General features: G+C 33.4%; 1 protein-coding gene across 1 annotated transcript in view; it reads left to right on the top strand.

Moving 5' to 3' along the window:
* Positions 1-25,983, top strand: part of CPNE8 (copine 8) — a 224,297-nt gene that overhangs the window by 120,409 nt on the left and 77,905 nt on the right. Inside the window, exons 8-10 of the mRNA XM_032387471.1 lie at positions 2,063-2,166; positions 6,827-6,931; positions 8,277-8,318. Coding sequence (XP_032243362.1) covers positions 2,063-2,166; positions 6,827-6,931; positions 8,277-8,318 — 251 coding nt within the window. The remainder of the gene's footprint in view (positions 1-2,062; positions 2,167-6,826; positions 6,932-8,276; positions 8,319-25,983) is intronic.

The following is a 25,983-nucleotide window of genomic DNA, read 5'->3' as shown; positions in this document are numbered from 1 at the left end:
TTGTTTTAATAATACTTAATTTCTGTGAAGATTTATTCAGAATCAATTTGAAATATGTACATTTCAATAATCTATTATATACTTTGAATATATCAGAATGTTTTTTGGTAGTTTGTGTTTTGGTCCAGGTGCTTTGGGAAAATGTCTTACAGGAGTGGGTTTTTTCTTTTTCCTTTTTTTTTTTTTTTTTTTCTGTAGCAAGTACAATGTCCTTGTCCTGTGTTCTTAGAAAACCATTCTCTCTCAAGGCCATTTTAATATATGTGAAGGTGAAAGGGCATTCAAACCAACCAGAACAAAGAAATCAAAACCAGTCCTTCTCTCTCAGTTTTGCTCTGATTTTATAGTTTGATTGTTAGGGTGATTTTCTCACTGCTTCCTTAAAGAATAGTATAGAAATTTTGGTCTTTCAACCTCAAATTTGAAAAGTGATCATGGCTGAAAAGTTTGAGGTGATAGTGGTGTCCATATTTTTCTTGCCTGTGTGTTTCTTTTAATTTTCTTTAAAATGTATGTTGGTCGCTATGCCTGTTCAGAAAGTGAAATCATTATATAATGAGTGTTCCTCTGGTAGAAGTTACATCTGTGCTAAATATAAAAGCAAAATGACACTATACCAATGCATTGAAAACCAGAAATCTAGAGCTGTGAACTTCTCCAAGGGCAGAGATGTCGTCTTCATCTCTCTATTCCCAGATTCTAGCCTGAGTATTGCTTCAGAAATGTTTGCTAAGTAAGTATATGAATGAATGAATGAATGAATGAATGCATGCATGAAAAAGATAGTGTTCTCTTGTATAGTGTTCCAGAAATGCTAAAGGGAAATAATGAAAATTTTAGTTGGATGTTTAAGTACTGCTGGACTCTGCAAAGTAAAAAATAGTGGTGAATAAGAGACTGCCTTTTTAGTCATTCTTAACAGTTTCACCAAATAGCATTTAAAACTGCAACCTCTTGATTGAATCTGAATTACTTTGACCCCCCATCTCTTTCCGAAATTGTTAGCATCTTCTTTCAGTTAAAAAAACAAACAAATCCAAAATAGTGATTTTAATTGTTAAATTACTATATATTTCCTACTTTTTAAAGGTGCTCATCCTATGTAATTGAATAATGTTTAACTTCCTTAATTTATGATACTCCAACTTATTTACTTATAAGCTAAACTCTGTAGCTTATGAGTGCTTAAATATATACATCAATAAAAATGATGGGTTTGGCATAATAATTAACATCCAAATACATAGTTACACTACAGATAAGCATGAAAGTGCTTTACTTTCCTTGAAGCCCAATATAATAGGAATTATTGTTAAGACTTTGTGATGCCCTGTGAATAATTAAAAAGGAACCCTTTTTTCCCCCTAGATTGCAAACTGTGTGGTCAGTCTGGATCTGTCTTGTACCTTATCTGATGAGCAAAGATATCTTTTTTTTTTAAAGATTTTATTTATTTATTTGACAGAGAGAGAGAGACAGAGACAGCAAGAGAGGGAATACAAGCAGGGGGAGTGCGAGAGGGAGAAATAGGCCTCCCACAGAGCAGGGAGCCCGATGCAGGGCTCGATCGCAGGACCCCGGGATCATGACCCGAGCCAAAGGCAAACGCCCAACGACTGAGCCACCCAGGCGCCCCCAAAGATATCTTAACATCTAACACGTGATAGATATGTAATAGATGCTTAGTAATTATTTCCGGAGAAATTAACAAACAGTTATGCTCTATAAATGTGTACTTGAATTAACTAAAGATAGGAATAAAGATCTTGTATTATATAATATTGAATACCTATAGTTATCTACTTATTATCACTTTTCCAGGGAGAAATGTTAGAGGTTTTTAAAAAGTAATAGTTCTGTGACTAGACCAAAAACTTCCAGAGTCAATTTTTTAGTCTCACAATCCTTTAAAAAGTAATTTTATGTTGTTCAGGATTCTTGCACACTTGGCCATTTGCATTAAAATGGTAAATTTGTTTTCTTGTCAAGTCTTGCCCGTGATCTGCAGTTTCTAGTTATTTATAACCAAGGTTTTGAGTTATTTTCTTAATTTTCTTTGTAGGATGCTGTTCTGATGCAATTTTGTGCAAACAAATTGGACAAGAAGGACTTTTTTGGAAAATCAGATCCTTTTCTTGTATTTTATCGAAGTAATGAAGATGGCAGGTAGATTTATCTTTTATGCATTTTAACTCTATAGTAAGAATCATACTTCAACTATTATTTTTTTTCTCAGAGAAGCTCAGTAAATTGATAAACAGTAAAATATTTTGGTATTTTAAAAATTGAGTTGATTTTTGCATCTCAATAACAATGTGTAATTTTATAAGCATTTTACATGTTTTGTATGATACTAAAAATGAATGATTTTCAGCTTCAAAGAAACATTTCCTCGGTACTTTCTCTAAAATTATAATATTACCTTAATAGGATGGAAGAATTAAATTTTTGTGGAAATCTAAGATGCTAAAACTAATGTTTCTGGTTATAAAATTGAAGTCTTAAGCCATTTTCTCAGAGAAGGATTAGGATTTTATGGGTTGCTTTTTATACTTCAGGGTTTGTGTTTTTTTCCCCCCAGTGATATTTGTCTAACATGCAATAACATTTTTCATTACATTTTAGTAATTTGAATGTTTTTAGCAGTCATGATTAGACTGGTTTCTATGTGGTTTGAAATTGTACCCATGAGTTATAAAGTATAATTTAATATGTATGATTCTACCATTAAATATGTTTTACTGTTTCTGAGATTCATACTGTACTGTCAGTATTTGTGGGAAAGTTTAGTGGTAAAATTATGGGCCAACGTTCTATTTTGACTAGGTTTAAGTCATGACTATCCTACTTAATAGTTACGAGACCATAGGCAAGCTTTTTAACCCATATGAGACTCCATTTCCTCATCCATAAGATGGGCTAATGATCACAGCTACTTCACAGTGTTGTTGACAGTATTAAATGAGTTAAAGTACAAAAAAACAGAAGCTTGCTTAACACATAAAATGTGAATGTTAGCTGTTATTATTTTTAATCTTAATGTGTAAGTTTCCCTTAACTGTATGCAATAAAATATTAGCTAAAGGGAAAATGTTATTTCAAGATTAAAAAAGAAGGGAAGAGAATGAAAAAAAAAAACCCTGTCACTACTGTCACACTTACAAATGAAATTATACATGTTAATGTTATATAATAAGTATATAAAATGTTACATAAAAATAGAAAGTTTGCTATTTAAAGTGAATACACTGGGCAGTATAAAATGATGCTTTACTTATTGTGAGATTGTTGTTGATGCAAATACTGGGCAACTGTTGGTTATTGTGTTATGGTGTCATATTATTGCACTTTTCGTACTTCCCTTCTATCTTGGTGGTAAAAAATGTCAGAGTAGTATTTGCATGTGAACACTACTTTTACCCACGTGGAAAATAATTGGACAATGAAGGAACTAGTCATTTGCAGGTCGTTTCAAGGGTAGAGAAAAACTAAAGAATGGTTCAGGATTTCTTTGTCAAAAATGTTGTCCTGTCTGAACTACTTGTTTTCTGAATTTTCTATTTTTATTCTTATTAGTTTTCGTTGTAAAGATTTGTTGTACAATTATAGAATTTCAGTCTCTCACATATTTAATACTACTGATGAGGGTTATATTATGGAAACTTAATTATGCTTGTAAAAATGGTAGTAATTTATTTGTTAAATGAAATGTAAATATTAAGAAAAGAGTACAATTAATCAAAAAATCGCATTTAAAAACAACTGTTGCTAAAATTTGGTGGATCTCATTTCAGAAAACTTTCCACTTACATTTCCACACAGAAAACTAGGTCACCATCTATATCCAAATATATATTTTAAAGCATATGTATTAGTGTATTTATATATATTTATGTTTTGTTTTGATGAGTTTTGAATGAGTAAATGTGTTTTTACTCCTTACTTTTTATGTGTAAATCTCTTTTTTTAACTGCAAAGATTTTAGCTTTATTTTTAACATTTATTGAATATGAAGCTATTTCGAAAATTGCCTGTTGCCTCATGTGTTTGAGGCTCGTTTTATAAGATAGTGTAAAACTTAGTTTTTACTAGAAGCATTAATAAAAATCCTTAACAATGTATGATTATAAATTCTTATTTTCTTGCTGTCACATTTATTTAGTAACTTAAATTGTATTCATAATTAGGTAATAATTTTCCCTTGGAATAGCTGTTTTTTTTTTTTTTTGGCAGATGACTTCATTTAAAGCATTTTAATAAGGCTTCATTTAAAGTATTTTAATAAGGCTGTTTAATAAAAATATTTTTCTTATAATACTATTTGTAATATATATGCAGTTATATTTATGCAACAATAAATAAATAGCTCACTAAGGTGAACCACTTAAGAAAGTGTCAACGTATTTAATTATTATGGCTGGTGATACTAGAAATATAATAGAAGTTTTGATTTAACCATAAACAAAAAAGCCAAAAAGTCAATAGAATGTTTGTTGAACATGTTCGTTTGAAGATGGTCTGTTGGTTGCTCCATTATCTATCTATGTAACTACCTATGGATCCATGGATCTAGATATCATCTATCTAGCTATCTATCTGCCACCATACCAAAGGCTTAATATATATAAGAATGTGATTCAAGAGAAGAAGAGAAAGCCCCTTTGTAGATCTTTAAGAATGTATTGTATTATGAACAGAGGCAGAAGCCTGTTTCTAAAACAAAAACAGTACAGTTGACCCTTGTACAAAATGGGTTTAAACTCCACAGGTCCACTTACACGTAGATTTTTTTTTTTTTGATACAGTACTGTAAATGTATTTTCTCTTAAGATTTTTTAAAATAACATTTTCTTTCCTCTAGCTTACTTTATTGCGAGAATACAGTGTATAATACATATAACAAACAAAATATGTGTTAGTCAACTGTTTATATTATTAGTAAGGCTTCCAGTCACAGTAGGCTATTAGTAGTTCAGTTTTGGGGGAGTCAGAAGTTCCGTGCAGATTTTTTACTGTGTGGTAGCTCCATGCCCCTAACCCCTGCATTATCCAAGGGTCAACTACATATGTAATTTTGTCCCCATGAATTTTTCTTAACCATTTTTGTGTACTGTCTTTTCTCATTTGATTCCTTGTTTGTTCCCTCCCTCTCCTCCCTTATCTCCTTTGTTTTTCTTCTGTTTTAGATATCTCAATGACCCTTTTTGAGTCTGCTTGGTCTATCCTCAGTCTTTCTTTTCATGGCTTTTGCCCCTAAATTGTTTGGGGCAAGTCAACTCTGAGAACCTTTGACCACAATATATTCTCTTAAGCTCTGTCAGTTTAGTAGCAGGAGTTTGTTTAACTGGGTGAGGATACTACCAAGGAGGGGGATGGTACTAATGACATCAGTCTTGTAATGAATACTTGATCCTTTTATGTTTCTATTTGATCTCTTAATAGAAGTAGACTCTTCTTGCCTGAGAGGAGGAAAATGGACTCAGAGGCTTTTCAAAATGAGAGTATTTTCTTGTGGGGGTTAGGTGCAGCATGTTCACTATGGTGCTTATGTCATATTCTCATGTTCATGACTGTTACAGGTGGCCCAGTGTTTGGAACACTTCATTACTAGGGTCTTAGTGAGGACTGAGTTTGGGTTTCATTCTGACCAAGATCATTTTATAGCTCATGAACTGCTGCATGTGTTTACATTAGGCAAGAACATTTCCAGGACCTGATCCATGTATGGAGATTGAATGGTTTGGTGGAAACAATACTGGAATTGGAATCAGGAAACCAACTTTAACGCTACATGGATTTTACCTCTTACTGTGTCTTAGATCTATAGAGCCAACGGTTTAGATAAAGAAAGAACCATAAGCTGAGTGTCTCACTATAAATTCATGATGTTTATCTTAAGTGAGGCCCTTGGGCCCCTCCAGGAATCCTACTTTTTTGCTTAATCCACCAACTTTCCCTCTCTCCCAGACACTTCAGCACTTCTGCCTCCTTCCTTCTTTACTGATGATCACGCTTCCTATTTTATAAGAAAATCGAAGCAATTGGAGAACTTTCTCGTGATCTCATCACAGCATCTCCTGTGCACTCTGCCTTCCTGAAAGTTCCTGCAGAATGACTCTGTGGTCCCAAGGCCAACTCCTCCATTGATGGCCTGGATCCCATCCACTTTCATCTATGGAAGGACATTCCTCCAGCCTTTCTCCCCTCCCTTATGCATCATAAATTGTTTCCTATCTGTTGGATCTTTCATTTAGCATACAACCTTGCTGTTATTTTTTCCTTTCCAGAGAGAAAAATTGAAAAGTAACAAAAGCCACAAACCTTTCTGTAGACTAATCTATTCCCTGAAACTACCCCCAATTTCTCTTTACAGCTAAACTCCTCAAATATATTCTCTACACACTGTCTCTGTTTCTCTTCTCTGTCTTAAATCCATCCCAACCAGGTTTTTGTCCCCAGCACTACAACAAGCTAATATTTTGGGGGATACTGATGACCTTCATATTCTTAGCCATAGATATTTTTCACTGTTTCAATATGTCCTCACAATTTTTATAGGGATTATTTACAAAGCAGCTTTACAATTTATTGAATCTACAAAAGATTATTTTTCATAAACTTATTGTGAAATCTCATTGCTTTATATTGCAGTGAGCTTATCTTTAAAGTTCTACCACAAATCTCTTTTTACTAAGTCATATACCAGCCACAGGGAGATTGACAACATTTGTTCTATACAAAAAAGAAAGAGAAGAATGCCTACTAAAGCAATATATCATAATCAAATTATGAAAATAACTGAAAACCTTTTCTTTTGTTTTTACAGTTTTACAATTTGTCATAAAACAGAAGTTGTCAAAAATACTCTAAATCCTGTATGGCAAGCATTCAAGATCTCAGTCAGAGCATTATGTAATGGTGATTATGACAGGTAAAATAAATGACAACTTTTCTGAGAGTTTTGAATATTTACTATGTACTTTTTATCTAATAATCTAAGCCAAATTTTTAAAAAGTAAGGTGGCTTCTTTACCTATGTAAATGTGTATTTACCAAGCATAGATGATTTATTCAGAATTTTTTAAATAACCTTTTTTTAAAATCCATGATGATTTGGGGAAGAGGGATAATTTGACTAAAGTTTGGTTAAACTGACTTGAGTTTCCAAGACCAAAAATATGCAAAGTGCTAAAAATGTATTAAATATTAGTTTGTTTTAACATATTATTCAAAAATTACTCTAGAATTTTCATGGCCTCAATGCTTTCATTTGGTATTATCTTTCTAGAGTGGAATAAGTAAATATACAAGATACAAGGCTATGACTAGGTATATTATCAACTTTGATGAACTCTTGAAAATGTTATTTGGCATCACTGTTCTCATGGTTGTTGAATTCTAGAAGTGCTTTAGATGTAGAACAGGGAGATTCTGGTGTTTTACAAATAGGTGGGTGAGGTGGCCATGAAGATACTCCCACAATATACCTAAAGATTTCTTAATATCAAAGTTTTTTTTTTCTTTTTTCATATGAGAGTTGATTATAAAGTTATAATATAAAAACCCTTACCCCAAAAGAAAAGCAAATAAATAGAAAGTAAAAATCCAATCTCTTTATTTTATATTGTTACTTGAATATTAGAAAAATGCAAATTTATTCTATTAACTAATATCATAGAAGGAACTATTGATTAGCAGCATGCCATTAAATTTACTTTAAAACTTAAGTTGACTGTCATTTTATTCATTTGAAAAGATCATAATTTTATTTAACTAAACTCATTCTTTAAGAAAGTGGTTCCTGTAATGTGGTTTGTGATTAACATCACCTGGTTAACTTTGTAGAAATTCAAGTTCTCAGGCCCCAACTGAAACCCACTGAACCAAGAACTCTGGGCATGAAGTCTAACAATTCAAGTTTTGAGAAGCCCTCTGGCTGATTGTGGTCCATGCTGAGATTGAGAAATCCTGCTCTAACATAGTGGTTTTCTAGAGAAGTAGCTGCATACCTTCTCATTGAGGAGCTATGTCAAATTACCCATGCTTCCCCCATATACTTTCCCTTACTCCCCTTAAAGAATAAGATTTGAAAAACCTATTTTAAGATATAAATCAAAATATAGTAATAAAATTAGCAAAATCAGCTTCAGACTATTTTTTAAAAGCCTACAAGCATACATTTCATCTTAAGAAAATCTGTAACTTATTTTTTAATTCTCAGTGATGTTTTTTCATCTTACTAAGCAACTTTATGTGTATGTTTTCCCCATGGACAGAACAATCAAAATAGAGGTGTATGACTGGGATCGAGATGGGAGGTAAGACAATGTCTTTTATTCTTGCTCTTGAAACTTAATACGCTTTAAGAAGTATACTGAAATGACCACATTTTTAAATTTTAATCTTCAGATTGCAGATTTGGTCTTATTTTCCCAAATGTTACTGAGGCACTTACATGAAATTTTAAGAACTTGTGTAATTTTTCAACCTGGAGAATAAAATAGAGGTCTTCCTCATTTCTAGTAATGTAGTAAAGATTTTCAACTAGGACTTGATGATTTTTCATTGTACACCTTACAGATATCTTGTATTATACCTTCATAGTACTGATTCTCAAATGTCTGGGTCTCATAATCTCTCTGAAGATTCCTATAACCTTTCTATCCATGTCATTCATGGGAACCTGAATGGGTACCTGAGTACCCTTCTCCCCCCCAAAAAAGACACATACCTCACAAACAAAAAACAAAACAAAACTCTAGAATTATGTCTGGTGATTGCCAGTACAAACAGATGTTTAGAGCTCCAAAATCATGGTTTCCCTCTGCATGTCACAGTAGATGTTAAATCCTAAAAGAGAGGGGACTCACTACTTTTTCTCTTTCTTCTATATTTTTCCACCATTTCCACTGTTTTGAGGTGTTTTTAAATGCTGTTAAGCACGGAACGCAGAAATGCTCACATCTCATCTTACCCAATAGAGCTGCCTCTGTAGGTCATTCCTGAAGGGACAGAATATACAGATGTCAGGGGAGAATGACAAGTGGAAGAGCAAAGGACACTTAATTTTCCTTGGCTAATGCCCTACACTCCAACCCAAAGTTCTCTGAAAAATGGAGTTGAAGTGTAAGGTTGAAAGTCGATCTAAGCAAGGCCTTTCTCACTGCATTTTATATAAGCCAGCAGCCTAGCCCGAAGGGTTGAGGGTATCTGGATACCTGAGTACTCCTGGTAATATAGGAACAAGTTCAATTGAGATGCCTGGGCTGTCCAGGGGACATCCCTTCTGCTACATAGATAGGAAAATGGCTAATTGGAGAGCCACACACAAGCATGGAGAGGACATTTGACCTGCATTCATTTGCACACATGGTCTAATTTGTGCCCTAGAATTTGGCCCCATTAGGATTTTCTCCTTTTCATGGAGTGATAAGGGAGGACGGAGAAAGAGGTGAAGATACTATCCCACACTTCAGCTCTCACCAAATAATTGATTTCTGTCTTCATGTGATATCCCAAGCATGACTGTGCTAAAGTTTCCTAACACCATTTGAAGTTACTGTTAAAGACAATCCATTTAATACCACAGATCTTTATATTTCTGTCAGATTCTTTATTTAATTATTTATATAGGTTTCCTTTACAAGAATTCTACATTCTTGAGAAATCTAAGTAAAAAACATGTTTTCTCATAGGAGAAAGCATTCCCATAGTAATTATGCTCCATTAAACTTTATTCACTGAGAAAATGAGTTTTGCATCTCAGAATAAATAGAAAAAGAAATAATGCCAATCTGAGTAAAGTAGGACTTTATGCCTTATATCATATACCCTGTTTTAAATTTTAATTGAGAGTGGGCAAAAGTGGTAGTCTTTCCCTAGTAATTTTGGGAAATTGGGGAAATTGTTTTGATCTGAGCACTATAAAATGAGGGTGTAAAGTCAGATTTCATTCGCATCCATGACCTTTAATCCTAGATTTGCAAACATTGTAGGTATTTTATTGTCCTGCTTTGAAAAGTGAGATTTTATGACTCTCCTTCTGTCACCAGTGTACTTCTGAGTCACAAAAATTTTGAATAGTTTTGGAGATCAGAATTATCTTGGAATTTAATTATTATTTTTTCTTTTTTGATATTGGAGTTTTGAACATTCCTATCCAGGATGTGATTTATTGGATGTTTTTAATGTGTCAGTCTTTCTCTAAGCATTTTTCATGTTGTTCCTTTTGTAATTTTCACGATAAGAAATAGGTACTATATTAATACCATGTTACACATAGAGAAATCAAGGCAAAGAAGTAAGGTACCTAAGGTCACACAACTGACAAATGGTGGAGCCAGAACGTGAACCCTAGCAGTATGCTTCCAACAATTGAGTCATGACTAATATGCTGTATTTCCATAACATTAAAATTGTAAATTGTGGCAATTAAATAAAAGCCTTCAACCTGGGCAGTGGTCTTACTCTGATTCTTTGGTAGTTGATAATGTGGTAATTAAGAAGAGTGGAAGGACTACTTAAGAAACCTTTACACAAGTATGTCACCACCTAACGTTTTCTATTACCCAGAGACGTGGAGGAAGCATTCCGAGGTAGCAAGTCTTAATGTACCAGGAAGTTAGGTAGAGAGAAATGAGTATTACAGATTTTGAAAGAATCCTGATAGCTATTGAAAGGGCCAATGAATTGTAGAAAAGAGCTGTCTTAGATTATGAGAATAAGAGCTAGACTGAGAACAAGAGCAAGAGAGAGAGTAGGAATAGAAAGATAGGTGGAATTATGAAATGTAGTTAAAAGAAGTAAAGGGTTTGGGTCATTAGATTGGGATTTTTTTTTTTTTTTTCAATATACAATGTTTTGCCTTTGAGACATGAATTTAGCTGGAAAGAAAATATTTAGATGTTGAGATTTTATAAACTCTTGTCATTAGATCTTCACCTATTTGGGGGGAAGATGGGTGATTGTGCATCCTATGTTGATTTATTTTTAAGTTTCACTTCAATATACCATCATTAACAGCATGTTCAAAAGCCATCTGAGGAGTTTAAGACTGTCTGACAGTAAAAGGGAATGAAGGTGGGAGGGGAAGGATTGTTAGGGGGAACTTTAAATATTCCTCGGAAACAAATTATATGATTAGCAGAATAATTGAGGGAATGCATTGTAATTTTAGGACTGGTTTAATAATTTTTTAATGTTGGGATAAAATGCTCTTTCTTTAATCTAGAATATAGGTCCATATTTTAATGTAAGAAATTTCAGTGCATAATTCTGTATAATCCGTGTGTGCTGATTAGGCTTTTCAATGTTAGCAAAATTATGTTTGCGAATGACATGTAAAAAGCAAAATTAAAATCATGATTAAATAATTTTTGATAACCCTTTCACTAAGTAATATAATTTATGAAATTTGAAAGGCACATTGGTCTCTAATAACAATGATATGTAAATGCCATAAAATCCAGATTTTTAAATTTTATAATGCAATAATATTAGTTACTATGTGGATTGTTAGACAAGTTGATATTCCAGTTTGTGGTTACATGTGCTTATAATAACATATGGTCATTATACTTTTTACATGCATTTTTGTTTATCTGACATGATTTCCCAATGTAGATGTTCTTTCCTTAAATCAGAGTGAACATGATTTGACACTCATTATGTTTCATGATAAAATGTAATGATCAGAAGCTGTTTCCTATTCTTTGTCTTCTTATCATCTTTAGTATTTGTCATAAATCTTGTACATGTATCAGTTTTTAAATTCTCTGCCTAGATTGAGAACTTTTGTTTCCACTATTTAGAGAAGATTACTCAGTGGATTCCCCCCACCTTTTTTTTGACAGCTATACCAGCATTGTCCAGTATAAATATAATGCAAATCACATACGTAATTTAAAATTTTCCAGTAGCAACATTAAAAACTAAAAATAAACCAGTGAAATTGATGTAATAATATATTTTATTTAATTCTATATATGCAAAATGTTATTATATATAGAATTAATATAAATTTTTTTTTTAATATTTTATTTATTTATTTGAGAGAGAGAGCAAGAACAGGGAAGAGAGGGAGAAGCAGGCTCCCTGCAGAGCAGGGAGCCCAACGTGGGACTCGATCCCAGGACCCTGGGATCATGACCTGAGCCGAAGGCAGACACTTAACTGAGCCACCCAGGAGCCCCATTATAAAATTATTAATGAGATATTTTACATTTTTATACTAAGTCTTTGAAACCTGGTACGTACTTTATGCTTGCAGCATACTGCATTCTGGCGGGCTATATTTCAAGTGTCCTATTGCAATATCGGGTTGGCAACTGCCTTACTGGGTAGCACCATGTAGAGTTTAATTAAATCTATACAATATATATCATAAGTAACTTTATATCAGTTATTTGTTTTACTTTTAGATCAGTTTTATTTGTATTTCATAGAAGTTTAGAGGTGTCCCCTTATAAAGTGGGGAAAAACTGGTCAGATATCTGTATTATTTTATGTGTAAATTTGACCATAGGAAACTGATAAGGTAATCTGATCTTTCAGTTTAGGGAGAAGATTTCAGTCAGAAATTTAAGTGAACACTGCTTGACAGCGTTACTTGCTTACAATCACATTTTGTTTTACTAGCTAGGGTACTTCAGATAATTGAGGTGATAATTATATTCACAGATAAGGAACTTCAGGAAGTGGTGTGATCTTGGGTCAGAAATCTAAGGGTATGTTTCACTCAATTCATCAACTTGAAATTAATTCTGTAACAAACATCTTGTGCCTCTGTGAAGCGTACAAAAATGTGGCAATGCTGTTGAGTAGGTGACCAGTTGACATTAAAATGGGTATCCTGAGCTAGTTTGGAACAGAAGAAATACAGTTGTTTGTCCTTTTTTATTTAAACACACTGGCAGTGGTCTGAGAGTACAGAGACATTGCTTGACCTTGGCATGAATAATCAGTGTAAATGTACCAGTTTTCAACAAGTTAAACCACTTTACTAAAATCATCTCCATAATTCCCACCATTTCTTCAAGGGATGTGAAGAAAGACTATTTAAACCTCATTTTAACAATTGAAAAGCTGAAGTGCTGAGAAACTGACTTGTCTGGGTTACAAAGCAATCAGTGGTGGTATCTTTGAAAAGCTTCAATTGCTTGGAGTAGCTTCAGCTGACTTTGTAGCTTAATTTAAAATTCAGGGAGCATTAACAGAACAGCTCTGCATTAAAACCAAGTGGCTCTAATGTGGGACTGATTGTAAATGGGCCACCGAGTAGATCTCTGTCTCCCAGAACATGATTTGATCAAAAGGCTGAACTAGTGAACTGCCAGTCATAAAATTTGGCTCTTGAAGTCTGCTGAGAAAGGAGAGTAAAAGTTTCCTCATTAGCACTCTGCATTGTATCGAATGTAGTCATTTTAAATAATGAGTGATACTTATTACAAGAAAGTGCAAACTTCATTTATCTGTGAAATGCCAGATAAATGCTTTCATTTTCTTGTATGTTACCTTTGAAGATATTTGATAAACACACTTGATGTTTTATTTCTGCAATTATGCATCATCATGGTGTGAAAGAACAGTGATTCTTGGTCCAGAGCTTCACTTAAGAACTTACTTATAAGTTGTCTAAGACATTTACAACTCATTTAGGAGGAGCATGTGCAAGACCTTTTATATTTGTCTCATTTATTTTAAATTTCCTTACTTATTCTAATTAATCTTTCCCTAACAATTACCCTCTGTTTGCAGTTAACCCTGAATGTTCTAAATGTGTATTCAATAGACAAGATTCAGCCTGTTTTCTTGTTCCACTACCTACCACTTCTTTGAGATTTTTAAAACATGTTGATAGACAGTATTTCATAATCCACATGTTATTTACTGACATACTACTTTCCCTCTCCCCACATCCTACAAATTTATGTAATGATTTTTCTCATACATAGTTTGTGGGGGTTTTGTCCCCTCTTCCCTTCAATCTACAATTCTTAACCCTCATGATTTTATTTCTATATATTGATACCTAAAGTGGTAATCAGATTTTTATTTTTGTATGTCTCTATTTATGTTCTAATAGAAACTTTATTAATTAATTATGGAAGAAATTGTTATTGAACATTTCTTATGTGCTAAACAGTTTGCCAGGCTAGTGAAAATGCACATCTCTAATCTTTATACAGCGATATTTTAGTTATCTTTAATGCATTTTATATATCCTTCCACTTCTGTGTTAATTTTTGCCTGTTGGTTTTCTGTCCAGGCCCAATTTAAATGCTATCAATTGTCTGAAAGCTTTCCCTATGTATCTAAATTCATTTAATCCCTCTCTTTTGTGTGTTGTGTTTGCCATTTAGGAATGTTTATTAGCGTATCTAGCATATTATGACTTATGCTGAAATTTTGTTTCTGCCTTATCTTTCATATTAAATTGTAAGCTCTCTGAGGCCAAGGGCTTTGTTTGTCTTATTATTTCTCACAATGTAAATTATAGTATTATATTATTAGTGTACTTTAATGTATTAGCTTCTTACTGTGTTATTTCAATATTATGGAAGAGAGAATTTGAAATAACTCTGTTGTCTTTCTGATGAACACATGGTCCTCCATCAATGCTTGTTATTTATCTTCTCATTTCCCTACTTGAAATTATGAAATTGTTTGAATAATATTTAATATAATTAAATATATTTCTCTAGTGAAACTTCAGGCAGTGAGTAATTAATTCAGCTGTCATTTTCTCTCTTTCTCTCTTTTTTTTTTTTACCATTTGCAGACATCTTAGATTTTATATACACATATCTATGATCTTCTTATCATACAGATTAATTTTTCTGCTTTATTCCATGTTCAAATACTGATGATTTTCACTGACTAAACAGCAGAATTATCAAATTCAAATCAACAAATACACTTTACAGTGTAAATTTTGATTTATGATCACCTTACTATTTATTTCATTTGCCTCCATTAGAATGTAAATAAATTTGGAATGTAAATTAATTTCCAGCTTTTGTATAAGGTAATATAGTTTTTATATAAGGTAATATTATAAGGTAATATAAGAGTCTTTAGGACTCTTAGCATTAACTCTTTATTTTACAAAGAAGAGACTGGGCCTATTTAATTATGTCCAGTTTGAATTAATCATCAATTTCATCACTAAATCTGCCTTTCCTCTCATAGGTTTTATTCTGTCATGAGATTCCTAGGGGTGATATTCAAAATGTTTATCAACCCTCAAAATAGATGAGAGCTGTATAATAGAAGTAGGGCCCTGGAAATCCTTTTCTTTGCCAGGATCAGCCTTTTCATTGTTGGATTACAGGGTGGCCTGGAGAGCCTTGGGGAAGGTCCTTGGAAACTGGGGTAGTAGGAAGGCACACAAGAGACTGAACAGTGAAGAGTAGACAATAGGTTTAGAGTAGACTCACTCTGAACAATGGGTGAGTAGACAAATGTTTTTGTATTTTTACAATGACTTTAACTCTACTGGATTTACACCCCTGGAGTATTATCTCCAGGCATTACCATAATCCCAGGTTTGCAGACTTGAAAGATCATAGTTACTATTGACCCTTCCCTTGCTCTCAGCTACCACATCCAGTCAATTGCCAGCTCCAGCATCTCTAAGGAATAAATAATGAAATCATGCCATCATTGTCACTGGTATGAATTCATGACTTTCCCAAAGTTAATTCTATATTTACAGTTTCCACAAGGTTAAAAGGTGAAATAAATATGGATATTTATGAAAAGGTTATAAATGTTTTTTATGAGGCTAAAAGTGATATTATGTATGTTTGCTGGCCCTATGGAAGCAATTGAGACACAGGAGGAATTTTAACAAACAGACTTTGCTAAGTTCCTCCCTGTTTACCATACCTAGTTCATATTATAATATTGCAATCTATAGTGACAGCTCCTTCCCTGGAGCAGGTCCTCTACCTAAATTCTCTTAGTCAATTAGGTGGGAGGTCAAAGGTTTTTCCTGAGCCTTCTGTTTCTTAAAAATAATCAGCCTAAAATAATCCACATGCTTAAGAGATGCGTTTTGGGGTGGCAAAAGTTGCTCCCCTGCAACATAGAAAAAGAACTCAAATTACCTGAAAATGTTACTTTTTAATTTGGTCTGTAGACATGATTTAGTATTAAAATCTTAACTCTCAGAACCCAGTGTTCTGCAGTAACTCAGGTAGAAACCTGCTAGGAGAGAAGGTTGTTTTTTCAAGGCCAACTAAGTTTTAACTTAGAATGAGAAGAGGAAGAATGATAAATTGGAAAATAATGAATTGAGCCTTTTATATGATTTGAAATAATGTGTGTATAAGATTTAAATTTACCGAAAAATTAATCAAAACTCATACCATCGACCAAAACATTTCCACATAAATGGAAGGAATAAAACACAAAGAAAAGATAATAATCTCTGAATCTGGAAGTCTTTCTAAACGTAGTAAGAGATAGAGCAAAAAGGGTCCTTTTTTAAAATAAGCTTTTTAAGTCAATACTAATGTAATATAGAAAAGTGCACAAATCATAAATACACAGTGCATTTGTGCATAAGTGCACTGAGCACACAGCTCAGTGAATTTTCACAAATGGAATATACCATGTGTATTCAGCATCCACATCAAGAAACCACTTTACCAGCACTGCAGAAGCCTACCTCTTCCCTCTTCCATTCATTTTTGCACCTCCTGCCAAGTAACCACTTTCCTAACCTTTATTAACATGGCTTAGTGTTGCCTGTTTTTGAATTTTATATAAATGGAATTGCATAGTAGGTATTCTTTTGTGTTTGGCTTTCCTTAACATTAAGTTTGTGAAATTTGTTCATGTTACATGTGATTTGTTCATTCTACTACTGAGGGACATTTTTTTTTCAGTTATTATTATTATGATTAGTGCTTCATGAACATATTTGTGTATACCTTTTGGTTATACATGGTGAAATTCAATCCAGTTGAATATATACCTAGGAAAGCATCATGTGGTGCTGTGTGAATGGGGTGGCAAAGTTAAACTGGCTCACAGATCACCCACTTATTCCAAGTTTCCAATTGGTTTTTATAGAAACCACATCTTATTTTTTTCTCGTTCATTTAATTAATCTATAGTACACTCTTGTCTTATTAGCTTCACAGACAAGAATATCTAAATCATATGCAAATTCAATCTGTATTTTCCATATGTAGGATTCTAGATCCTATTTTAACGTTGAGCAATAACAAAACGGAAACTTTTAATTGCACTTTAGTCCCCAAAATAATTAAGATACCACCTGCTTTTCAGCTGATGGTTTTGATTCAAGTTCTTGTTAACATCTTCATGGGTCCTTAGTTTTTGTTCCAAAAATTAAAACATTTCTATTTCTATTATATTCAAAACATTCAAGAATAATTTCTTATAAGGATGCTTTTAGCCAAAGAACAGTCTCCTAATGAAAGGAAGCAGAGTTTTCAATACCATTTTGAGAGATGGACGCTTGTGTAGACAAGACACTCAGTCATTCAACTCTGAAGCAACACAACATTATTTGTTTTTGTTACTTTTATTATCCTCTCATGCCACCCTTCAGACTATTTCACAGTTTGTAATTTTAGTCTGAAAAAAAAATACAGCTTATTTATAACATGCATGAGAAATGTGTTGAGTTTTCCAAGAGAAAAACGCAAAGGTTTACCTCTTTTCCCCATTTGTGGTAGTTGTTTTTGGCCACTAAGATACTGGATAAAATGTTGCCTTGATTAACATATTTGTGACTTCAGGTAGTTTTATCAATTGTATCCCAAAGAATTTTTGATTCATGTTCACCAGGGTTTTCCCTTTGCTTTATGTTGACAAATATTTTGGACATCTCTATAATTATTTTAAGTGTCATCTCCATTCTATGAAATAGAAAACCTTGACCTTTTCCTGTAATCAAGAATAAAATGTATTTTTTTGACTTATTGCCAGAAACATTGTGGACCATTTGCAGCCGTCGTCTCAGCTGGGTGTGTCCATGAGAAACACTAGGGGTCCTTTTCTTACTATAATACCTCTCCAGATACTGCTTCAGTAGGCTTGGGAAACAGTCTAAATGTGAATTGTTTGATAAAAGCTCCCCAGGTCATCCTAATGCAGATTTGGGTTAAGAACAATTGTTAGAAACTCACTCTAGAACAGGAAAACAAAAAACCTTATTTTTTTTCTGAGATTAGGAACTGAAGATCAATATAATTAAACTGAACAAATGTTTTTTGAGCATCCATTAAGTGCAGATCGCTATACTAGTTATTGCTGGGTAATTAAAAGATGATTGACACTCAGCTCATGGATTGAAGAAGGATATGCTCTTGCAGAGTGTATATTACAGTCCCAGGAGCAAAATAGTAGGCAGAGCATGTTTCTTGAGAAGGGTGTAATGTGTTAAATTTCAGAGAAAGGTAAGTTCATATTCGAGTGGAAGTACCCAGATGTGCTCATGACAAAGTATGATGGGTGATTCACCTGAGAGTGGGAATTTTAAAAGAAGGGATTTTGTGAACCCAATAAGTGAAGGATTTTGTCTTAGACTTGTGGTTGTGAGTAGGTTATAATGTATTAGAGGGAATTAATAGGAAATAGAGATATATGAAGGCAGGTCAAGACCATATGATGGAAGGGCTCTGAGAGTCGAGATTATGTAGTGAATTCCATCAGAGTCATTAAGAGATTTTGTTCCTGAACCAAGGACGTTCTAGCATGATTAGCACTATGGGAAAATATCTGTAGGATGAATTGGAATCAGGGAGACATAGAAGTGCAAAACCTAGTTAGGAGGTTAAGGAGGTTATTGAGATAGTAATGAAACCTGTATTAGGTTGGTAGCAAAGGCAATAAAAAAAAAAAAAAAACCTTGCCATGCAAAACAATAAATTACATTTTTGAATATGCATAGAGCTTTGCAGTTTACAAAGTGCTTTTTCACACACTTTCTCATTTGATCCTTACAAGAATCCTATAGGCATTAATTACTTATTATCTTCCTAATTTTGCTGATAAATGAATTGAAGTTAAGTTTCTTGCTCCAGAATGTCTTCATGGTTTGTGCATTATTGTAGATAATGCTGCTATAAACATCCAGGTGCATGTATCCCTTTGAATTAATATTTTTGTATTCTTTGGGTAAATATCTACTGGTGCATTTGCTGGATCATAAGGTGTATTTCTCTTCTCAACTTTTTGAGGAAATTCCATACTGTTTTCCAAAGTGGCTGTACCAGTTTGCATGCCTACCAACAGTGCGACAGGGATCCCCTTTCTCCACATCCTCATCAACACCTGTTGTTTCTTGCATTGTTGATTTTAGCCATTCTGAGAAGTGTGAGGTGATACCTCATTGTAGTTTTGATTTGTATTTCCCTGATGATGAGTGATGTTGAGCATCTTTTCATGTGTCTGTTGGCCATCTATATGTCTTCTTTGGAAAAACATCTATTCATGTCTTCTGCCCATTTTTTAATTGAATTATTCATTTTTTGGGTGTTGAGTTTTATAAGTTCCTTATATATTTTGGGTACTAACCCTTTATCAGATAAGTCATTTGCAAATATCTTCTCTCATTCCATAGTTACCTTTTAGTTCTGTTGATTGTTTCCTTTGCTATGTAGGAGCTTTTTATTTTGATGAAGCTTTTGCTTAGTTTTGATGAGAGACTCCCAAATATAAACCTAGTGGATGGTCTCAATTAGACAATACTAGAACTCATGATGACCTCATGCCAGGGGAACAAAAACATTTCAGATCACACCAACCTAAGTCTGTTGTGCTTTCTTCTACAAAACCCATCTCTATCTTCCAAGCATATCCAGATGTTTTCAAGACCTGGCTAAGTTTTACCCTGCTTCTCTTTATCTCCCCCAAGATGGCTTTTGTCATTCACTGTATTTCCTTTTCTTTTTTTCACCCCCCAATTCCTCTTTTTAAAGTTATATATCACAATAAAGAATGTGTGTCAGGCTATTAGAAATATGAGGCTAGGGAATTGGAGAGATGCTGGAGTATAAATCAAAGGCAGAAATTGGAGAATCTTCTAATTAAAAGATGTCTTTGACACAATAGAAGTGTATGTGATTACTCACTGAGAGTTTTGGGGAAAAATTCTACGGCGCTGGCCATAAAAGTCTTCCAGTTAAATGAAACTTCTAGTTGTGAGTGGTGAAGACTTTCTGATAATAAAGATGCTGATCATTTATGCAATAAGATGGTTGATAGGCAATCATCACCCATTATTTTCTCTGTGATTCTAAAGACCAGACAATTCGAGATTTTGTGTAACCTGTATGTGTTGTATAGCTGTATAGTGTTTGTTAATCCCCTGTTAGTATTCCAAATACACATAAAACTAAGCTTAGTGACAACTAAGTCCTGGAAAAAACAGTGTATTAAAATTTAGCAAGTGAGAAGTTCACTACAGACATGAATTTGCCAAATACCTTTACTTTGTAACAATTTTAATATTTCATTTAAATTGGCTAGTCAAGAAGAGAGAGTGAAAATGAATAAGAAAGAGACAAGGTGGTGTGTGCAATCTTTTTGTTATATAAATTTCTCTCATAAAATAGCTTGGTAATTCAATTTCAAGATCATTCATTATAAGAGTTTTAAATTTAATTTGCTATCCCAAGCAATTTTACATATTCCCTCTCAATTCTCAAAAATAATTCCCAGTAGGAAATATTATTACTGTTCTTTTTCCAGATACAAAAGTTAAGGTTCAAAATGTGGAAATGATTTGTCCATTTTACATCACTATTAAGTAGTCATTGGTTTTCAAGCCAAACTACTGCTTATTCCTCTAATTATCTTTCTAAACACTGCTTTTATCTACCATCATCCTTTGCTTCTTAGTGTAGGAAAAATGGAACATGATATTCAGAATTCCAGATCTTTTCTTTGAAACGTAAGTTCTTTTAGCATTTGACGATGACTATTGTAGACATAACCTGAGAGAATTAAAACAAGACAAAAATACATTGTAGCCATTTATTCATGTTGCATTCAAATCATGTTTAGAAAGGAAAATTTCATAGTTGCTGATCTGGAGAAAAATTAAGACAAATAGAATATTGTCACTCCCAGTAGTAATTTAGGTTTGGTAAATATTCATATATATTTGAGTGCTTGGTGTTGTTCATATGTTTTTTAAAAAATTTTGACCAAATGACTGACAGCTATGGGTAAGAGCTAAGTTCCCCAGATGATATTTTATGTCCAAAAGTTTGATCAATCATTTCTACTCTAATTTTGATATTTACACTCTAATGTTCAGCTATGATATTCTCAGTTCCAGCTTGGTTGGGTACATGCTTTGGTACTCATAATTTCTAACTTGTGTCTGTACCTACAACTTGAAAAGGGAAAACAAAGCCGTTTAGTTTTATTTGAAATAGACAAGTAATTGTATATTTGAATTATCTAAGTAATTGCCTTGATTATCCACTTTATTAGATATAGAAGACACGACTTTCTTTTGTGTGTACATTTCATAATACTTGGAATAATTTTTGCACTGTAGTTTAAACCAGATAATATAGTTTACGTTATAAGTTAAGTTACTAAAAATCAGCAACATTTTAATATGAAGCTAACCTCAAATAAAATTTACATTTTTGGCATTGCACTGAATTTGACACCATCAAAGAATATCTGAGAATAAACCATTCTTTTCCATTTTTCTAATCTGTTCTATGTGTATATTTAAACAGATTAAATGTAATTATTTGGCAGTGAGGTTCAGTTAAAGGAAGTACTCAGTAACTATTTTATGACTTAGTAAATAAGGTCCTTAAAAGGAACTAGATAAACTTTTGGTATCACAATTCCTCCTATAATTAGTATTTATTATATAAAGTATCTAAGGATGTCAAAATCTGCAGTTTTGGATTTTCAGGTTGATGATATACATATAGTTGTAGTACAAATGGCATGTGTTCATTTCGATTGTGTGCACTGTGCTAAGGGGTGTTGCAGAATTATTGGCAACCTTTCCCAGAAACCAAATCTTCTAAATAGCCAGATTGACATACATGAAAACATATGAAAGTACATGAATATTCATAGATTATGCTACTTTATTTGTTTGGTTTACTAGCACTATTCTACGATTATAACCCTAGAATAGAGATCCGAGGCGCGATTATTGCTAATTGAAAACTAATAAACATATTTTTTGCCTCAATTTGTGATTTTTGTACATAGATAAACAAACATACAAACGAGAAGAAATTTCTGACATGCCATTTTCCCTATCATTTATGTTTAAAGTGAATTCACAATCGGAATGTTTATTTAGATTTCTAGAAAAATAATCTTACATTTAAATCTTCACACATTCACATTGCCCATCTAAAGACATTGTTACCTAAATAGTTCTTCAGTGTTATTTTTCTTAAAAGTATAGAGTAAGATATTTAATATGTGGACAAAGTCAGTTATACCTGTACTTTAGATTACATGCTAATACATTTGTATATATTAGAGAATAGTCTAAATGAATAAGCCAATGGAATGTATGTATTATAAACATATTTTAACCTCTAAAATTAATTTTAACATATATGGAAATTAGGGCTGCATTTATGGCCATTTTATAAGATACTATTTTTCTTCCAAGAACCCAAAACAAATTTCTGGTGTTCTGTTCAGAACAGTTCAAGTTAATCAACCAAACTTTTTTGGGGAAGTAAATAGGAAAATGTACTTGTAGTTTTGAGGGGTGAAAAAAATTTTACTAGAAAGCCTACTGATTTACCCAAAGTCAGTAAATCCCAAAGGTAAAACTTGTAGGCAGACATTATTTTTATTGTGTTGCATAGATATTTCTTTCATTTCCACTAGAAAATTCACAGATACGTATACTGTATTTGAAGGACAAAGTTTCTACTATGCTTATTATTAAAAAGGAAGAGCTTCTATACATAAGTATTATCCCATCTAAGCAACCCAAACACCAATTCACTGAGTACTTTTAATTCTTTGATTAAATGTTTTAGATTTGTATCTCTTAGGAACTCAGCGATTCTGAAATTTTGCTTCATAGTCTCCTGGAGTTTCGTTTGGTTAAAAAATATATTAATTTATTCAAGCCTCTAAAAACACACAAAAAAACTTTTATGAGGTGGGTTATTCTATTTCCATATTTTAATACTTTGAAGATATTCACATTGTTTTTCTTTAAAGATTTTATTTATTTGACAGAGAGAAAGAGAGCGTGTGTGCGCGAGCATACAAGCAGGAGGAGGGGCAGGCAGAGGGAGAAGCAGGCTCCCACTAAGCAAGGAGCCTGATGCGGGGCTTGATCTCAGGACCCTGGAATCATGACTTGAGCCGAAGATAGACACTTAACTGATTGAGCCACCCAGGCATCCCTATATTCACATTGTTAAAACCATTATCATAAAATGAACATACCTCAAAAACACATAAAGAATTATTAAAGCCTCTCAAAATACCTAAAAAGTTTTTTTCTCCATAGTGTAAGAAAATAATTTTCATTTTGAGACATGAAAAGGGTAATAATGTAGGAATTCAAAGAAAATCTTATAACTCTTGAATGGCAATAAGTATAAGTTACTACTTTTATGTTAATATAAAAATAAGCACACAATCTCCAGAGATGAAATTCTTTCAAATCTGAAAGTTCTGAACTACCAAATGAGATCTAAGTCAGGGATTACAGTAAACTTTGTCAGCTCTAAAGGTGCAGTTTCACCAAAGTGGGGTGATTATTTTTTAAAATTTATAACATGTACATTTTTTGCTAACAATGCCTGGTCTACACAGCACAAAATAAAGTAAATTTTTTTAATTACTTGGTTTTATTGGAGATAAATATTCTAGGCAATTTGGTGGGAGCTGGAATTATTGCTTTTTGGACTTGAATGATCCAAATAGTTTATACATGTTAATTAAAAACTACAGTGGCAGTAATTTACATGACTTTGTACTGGGTACACACTTTTTTTCCTTGTAAGTCTACTAAATCTAAAACCTTGAAACTGACCAAAGAAAGCTCTCCAGTTTAACCATAGATTTGAAAGAATCTCAATAGCAAATGTACTTTAATCTCCTCCTATTGGGGACTCACCTTTAGCAGTTGATCCTTGTTGCCCTTTTGGAGTCCCTCAGTCTGTCAGGAAGATCATGGACAGGATGGGGACTGCCGGCCAGAGAGAGTATGGAAACTGGTAGCCAGCTTTACAAGCAAGGTTGGCACGAGAGCTAGAACATTTATGATGTCTGTTGGCAACTCTGGCATGACTGTGGGAAGTGGTGCCCCAACACACAGAGTAGACAGGATATACCAGAGACAAAGAGGGTATTGTTTGCCAATGAAAAGACCCTAACCTGGGGAGCCTGGATGGCTCAGATGGTTGGGCGTCTGCCTTCAGCTCGGGTAATGATCCCGGGGTCCTGGGATCGAGCCCCGCATCAGGCTCCCTGCTCAGCTGGAAGCCTGCCTCTCCCCCTCCCTCTGCCTCTCCCCCTGCTCATGCTCTCTCTCTCTCTCTCTCTCTGTATCTCTGTGTCTCAAATGAATAAATAAGAAAAATCTTTAAAAAAAAAAAAGGAAAGAAAGAAAAGACCCTAACCTTGGGTAGCAGTACGCTGCAGTGTGCAACTTGCCAACTTTTGCTACTTTGGGCTAGGAGTTGTGTGTTGTATAAGTGTGTGTGTGTGTGTATGTGTGTCTGTATGAGAGACAGAGTGTGGTGTGTGTGTGTGTGTGAGAGAGAGACAGATGTGGTGTGTGTATGTGTGTGTGAGAGAGAGGCAGTGGTGTGTGTGTGTGGGTGTGTGTGTAACTCCTGTCAGAATTTTTTCCTTGTGCTTTTTATTAAAAAATGAACTTGGTAGGGAAGTGATAGAATCCCTGTGTTCTAGTCTTCATCATTGTGAAAAAGCAAGACAAGGTGTTACTATTATCTCTTAATAACATACAGTGGTAGTCAAGGCTTGCAGAGAATAAACAAAACTAGCAATATAATATGAAATCTAGATAGATGAACAGATAGATTTATATATGAACTCAGGCAACTTTGAGTGAAAAGTAAAATATAAACAAGTACTAATCTATATTCAGTGACTAGCCCAGAAATATACCATGTATATAAATGAGCAATTTATAAAAGCATCTGATGCATTACTAAAATAAAATTTCTTAGAACTATGAATTGAATTTATCTTCTTATACCTAAAGCATATATATTTTAAAATTCTTGAATGATTGTTAATAATATGTTGGAAAGGGAGTAATTACTTTGAATTACATTTATATGGCTATAGACCAATGACAGCAAAAGAATAAAAAGGTACAAGAATAGAGATTTAATATCTCATTTTTTAGAATTAGATCTTTTGAAAAAAATTTTAAAAATAAAAAAATATAAAACTGATCTTTTGGCCGTTATTTTATGCTAATCCTGCTTCTGCTATTTTGTTGTTTTGCTTATTATAATAATGCTAATTATTATTCTGATTAGTCTGAAAAAATAACACTCATTGGCTGATAGTTTAAATTTCAGAAATAGGTTAGTGCATCACACAGATCTACCTTTCTAGAGATTAATACTCAAGGTAAAAACTAGAATTCAATCACTTTGAAATTATAGAGGAAAAAGTATGTGACATAGATGACATAAATATTTAAAAGTTCATGAAATTGGAGGATATCTTAACTTCAGACATTATCTCAGTTAACTTTTTTTTTAAGATTTTATTTATTTGAGAGAGAGTGAGAGAGCACTAGGAGGGGGAGTGGCAGAGGGGGAGGGAGAAGCGGGCTCTCCACTGAGCAGGGAGCCTGATGTGGGGCTTTATCCCAGAACCCTGGGATCATGACCTGAGCCCAAGGCAGATGCTTAACTGACTGAGCCACCCAGGTGCCCCTCTCAATTAACTTTTTAATTAATATGATCCTAGAAAAATATCCAATGATTCTGGCTAGCTAAA

The sequence above is a fragment of the Phoca vitulina genome, unplaced genomic scaffold (genome assembly GCF_004348235.1).
Source record: "Phoca vitulina isolate PV1807 unplaced genomic scaffold, GSC_HSeal_1.0 scaffold49, whole genome shotgun sequence".
Lineage (NCBI taxonomy): Eukaryota > Metazoa > Chordata > Mammalia > Carnivora > Phocidae > Phoca > Phoca vitulina.
Note: the sequence above shows the minus strand (reverse complement) of the source record. Positions and strands in the feature narration are given on the sequence as shown.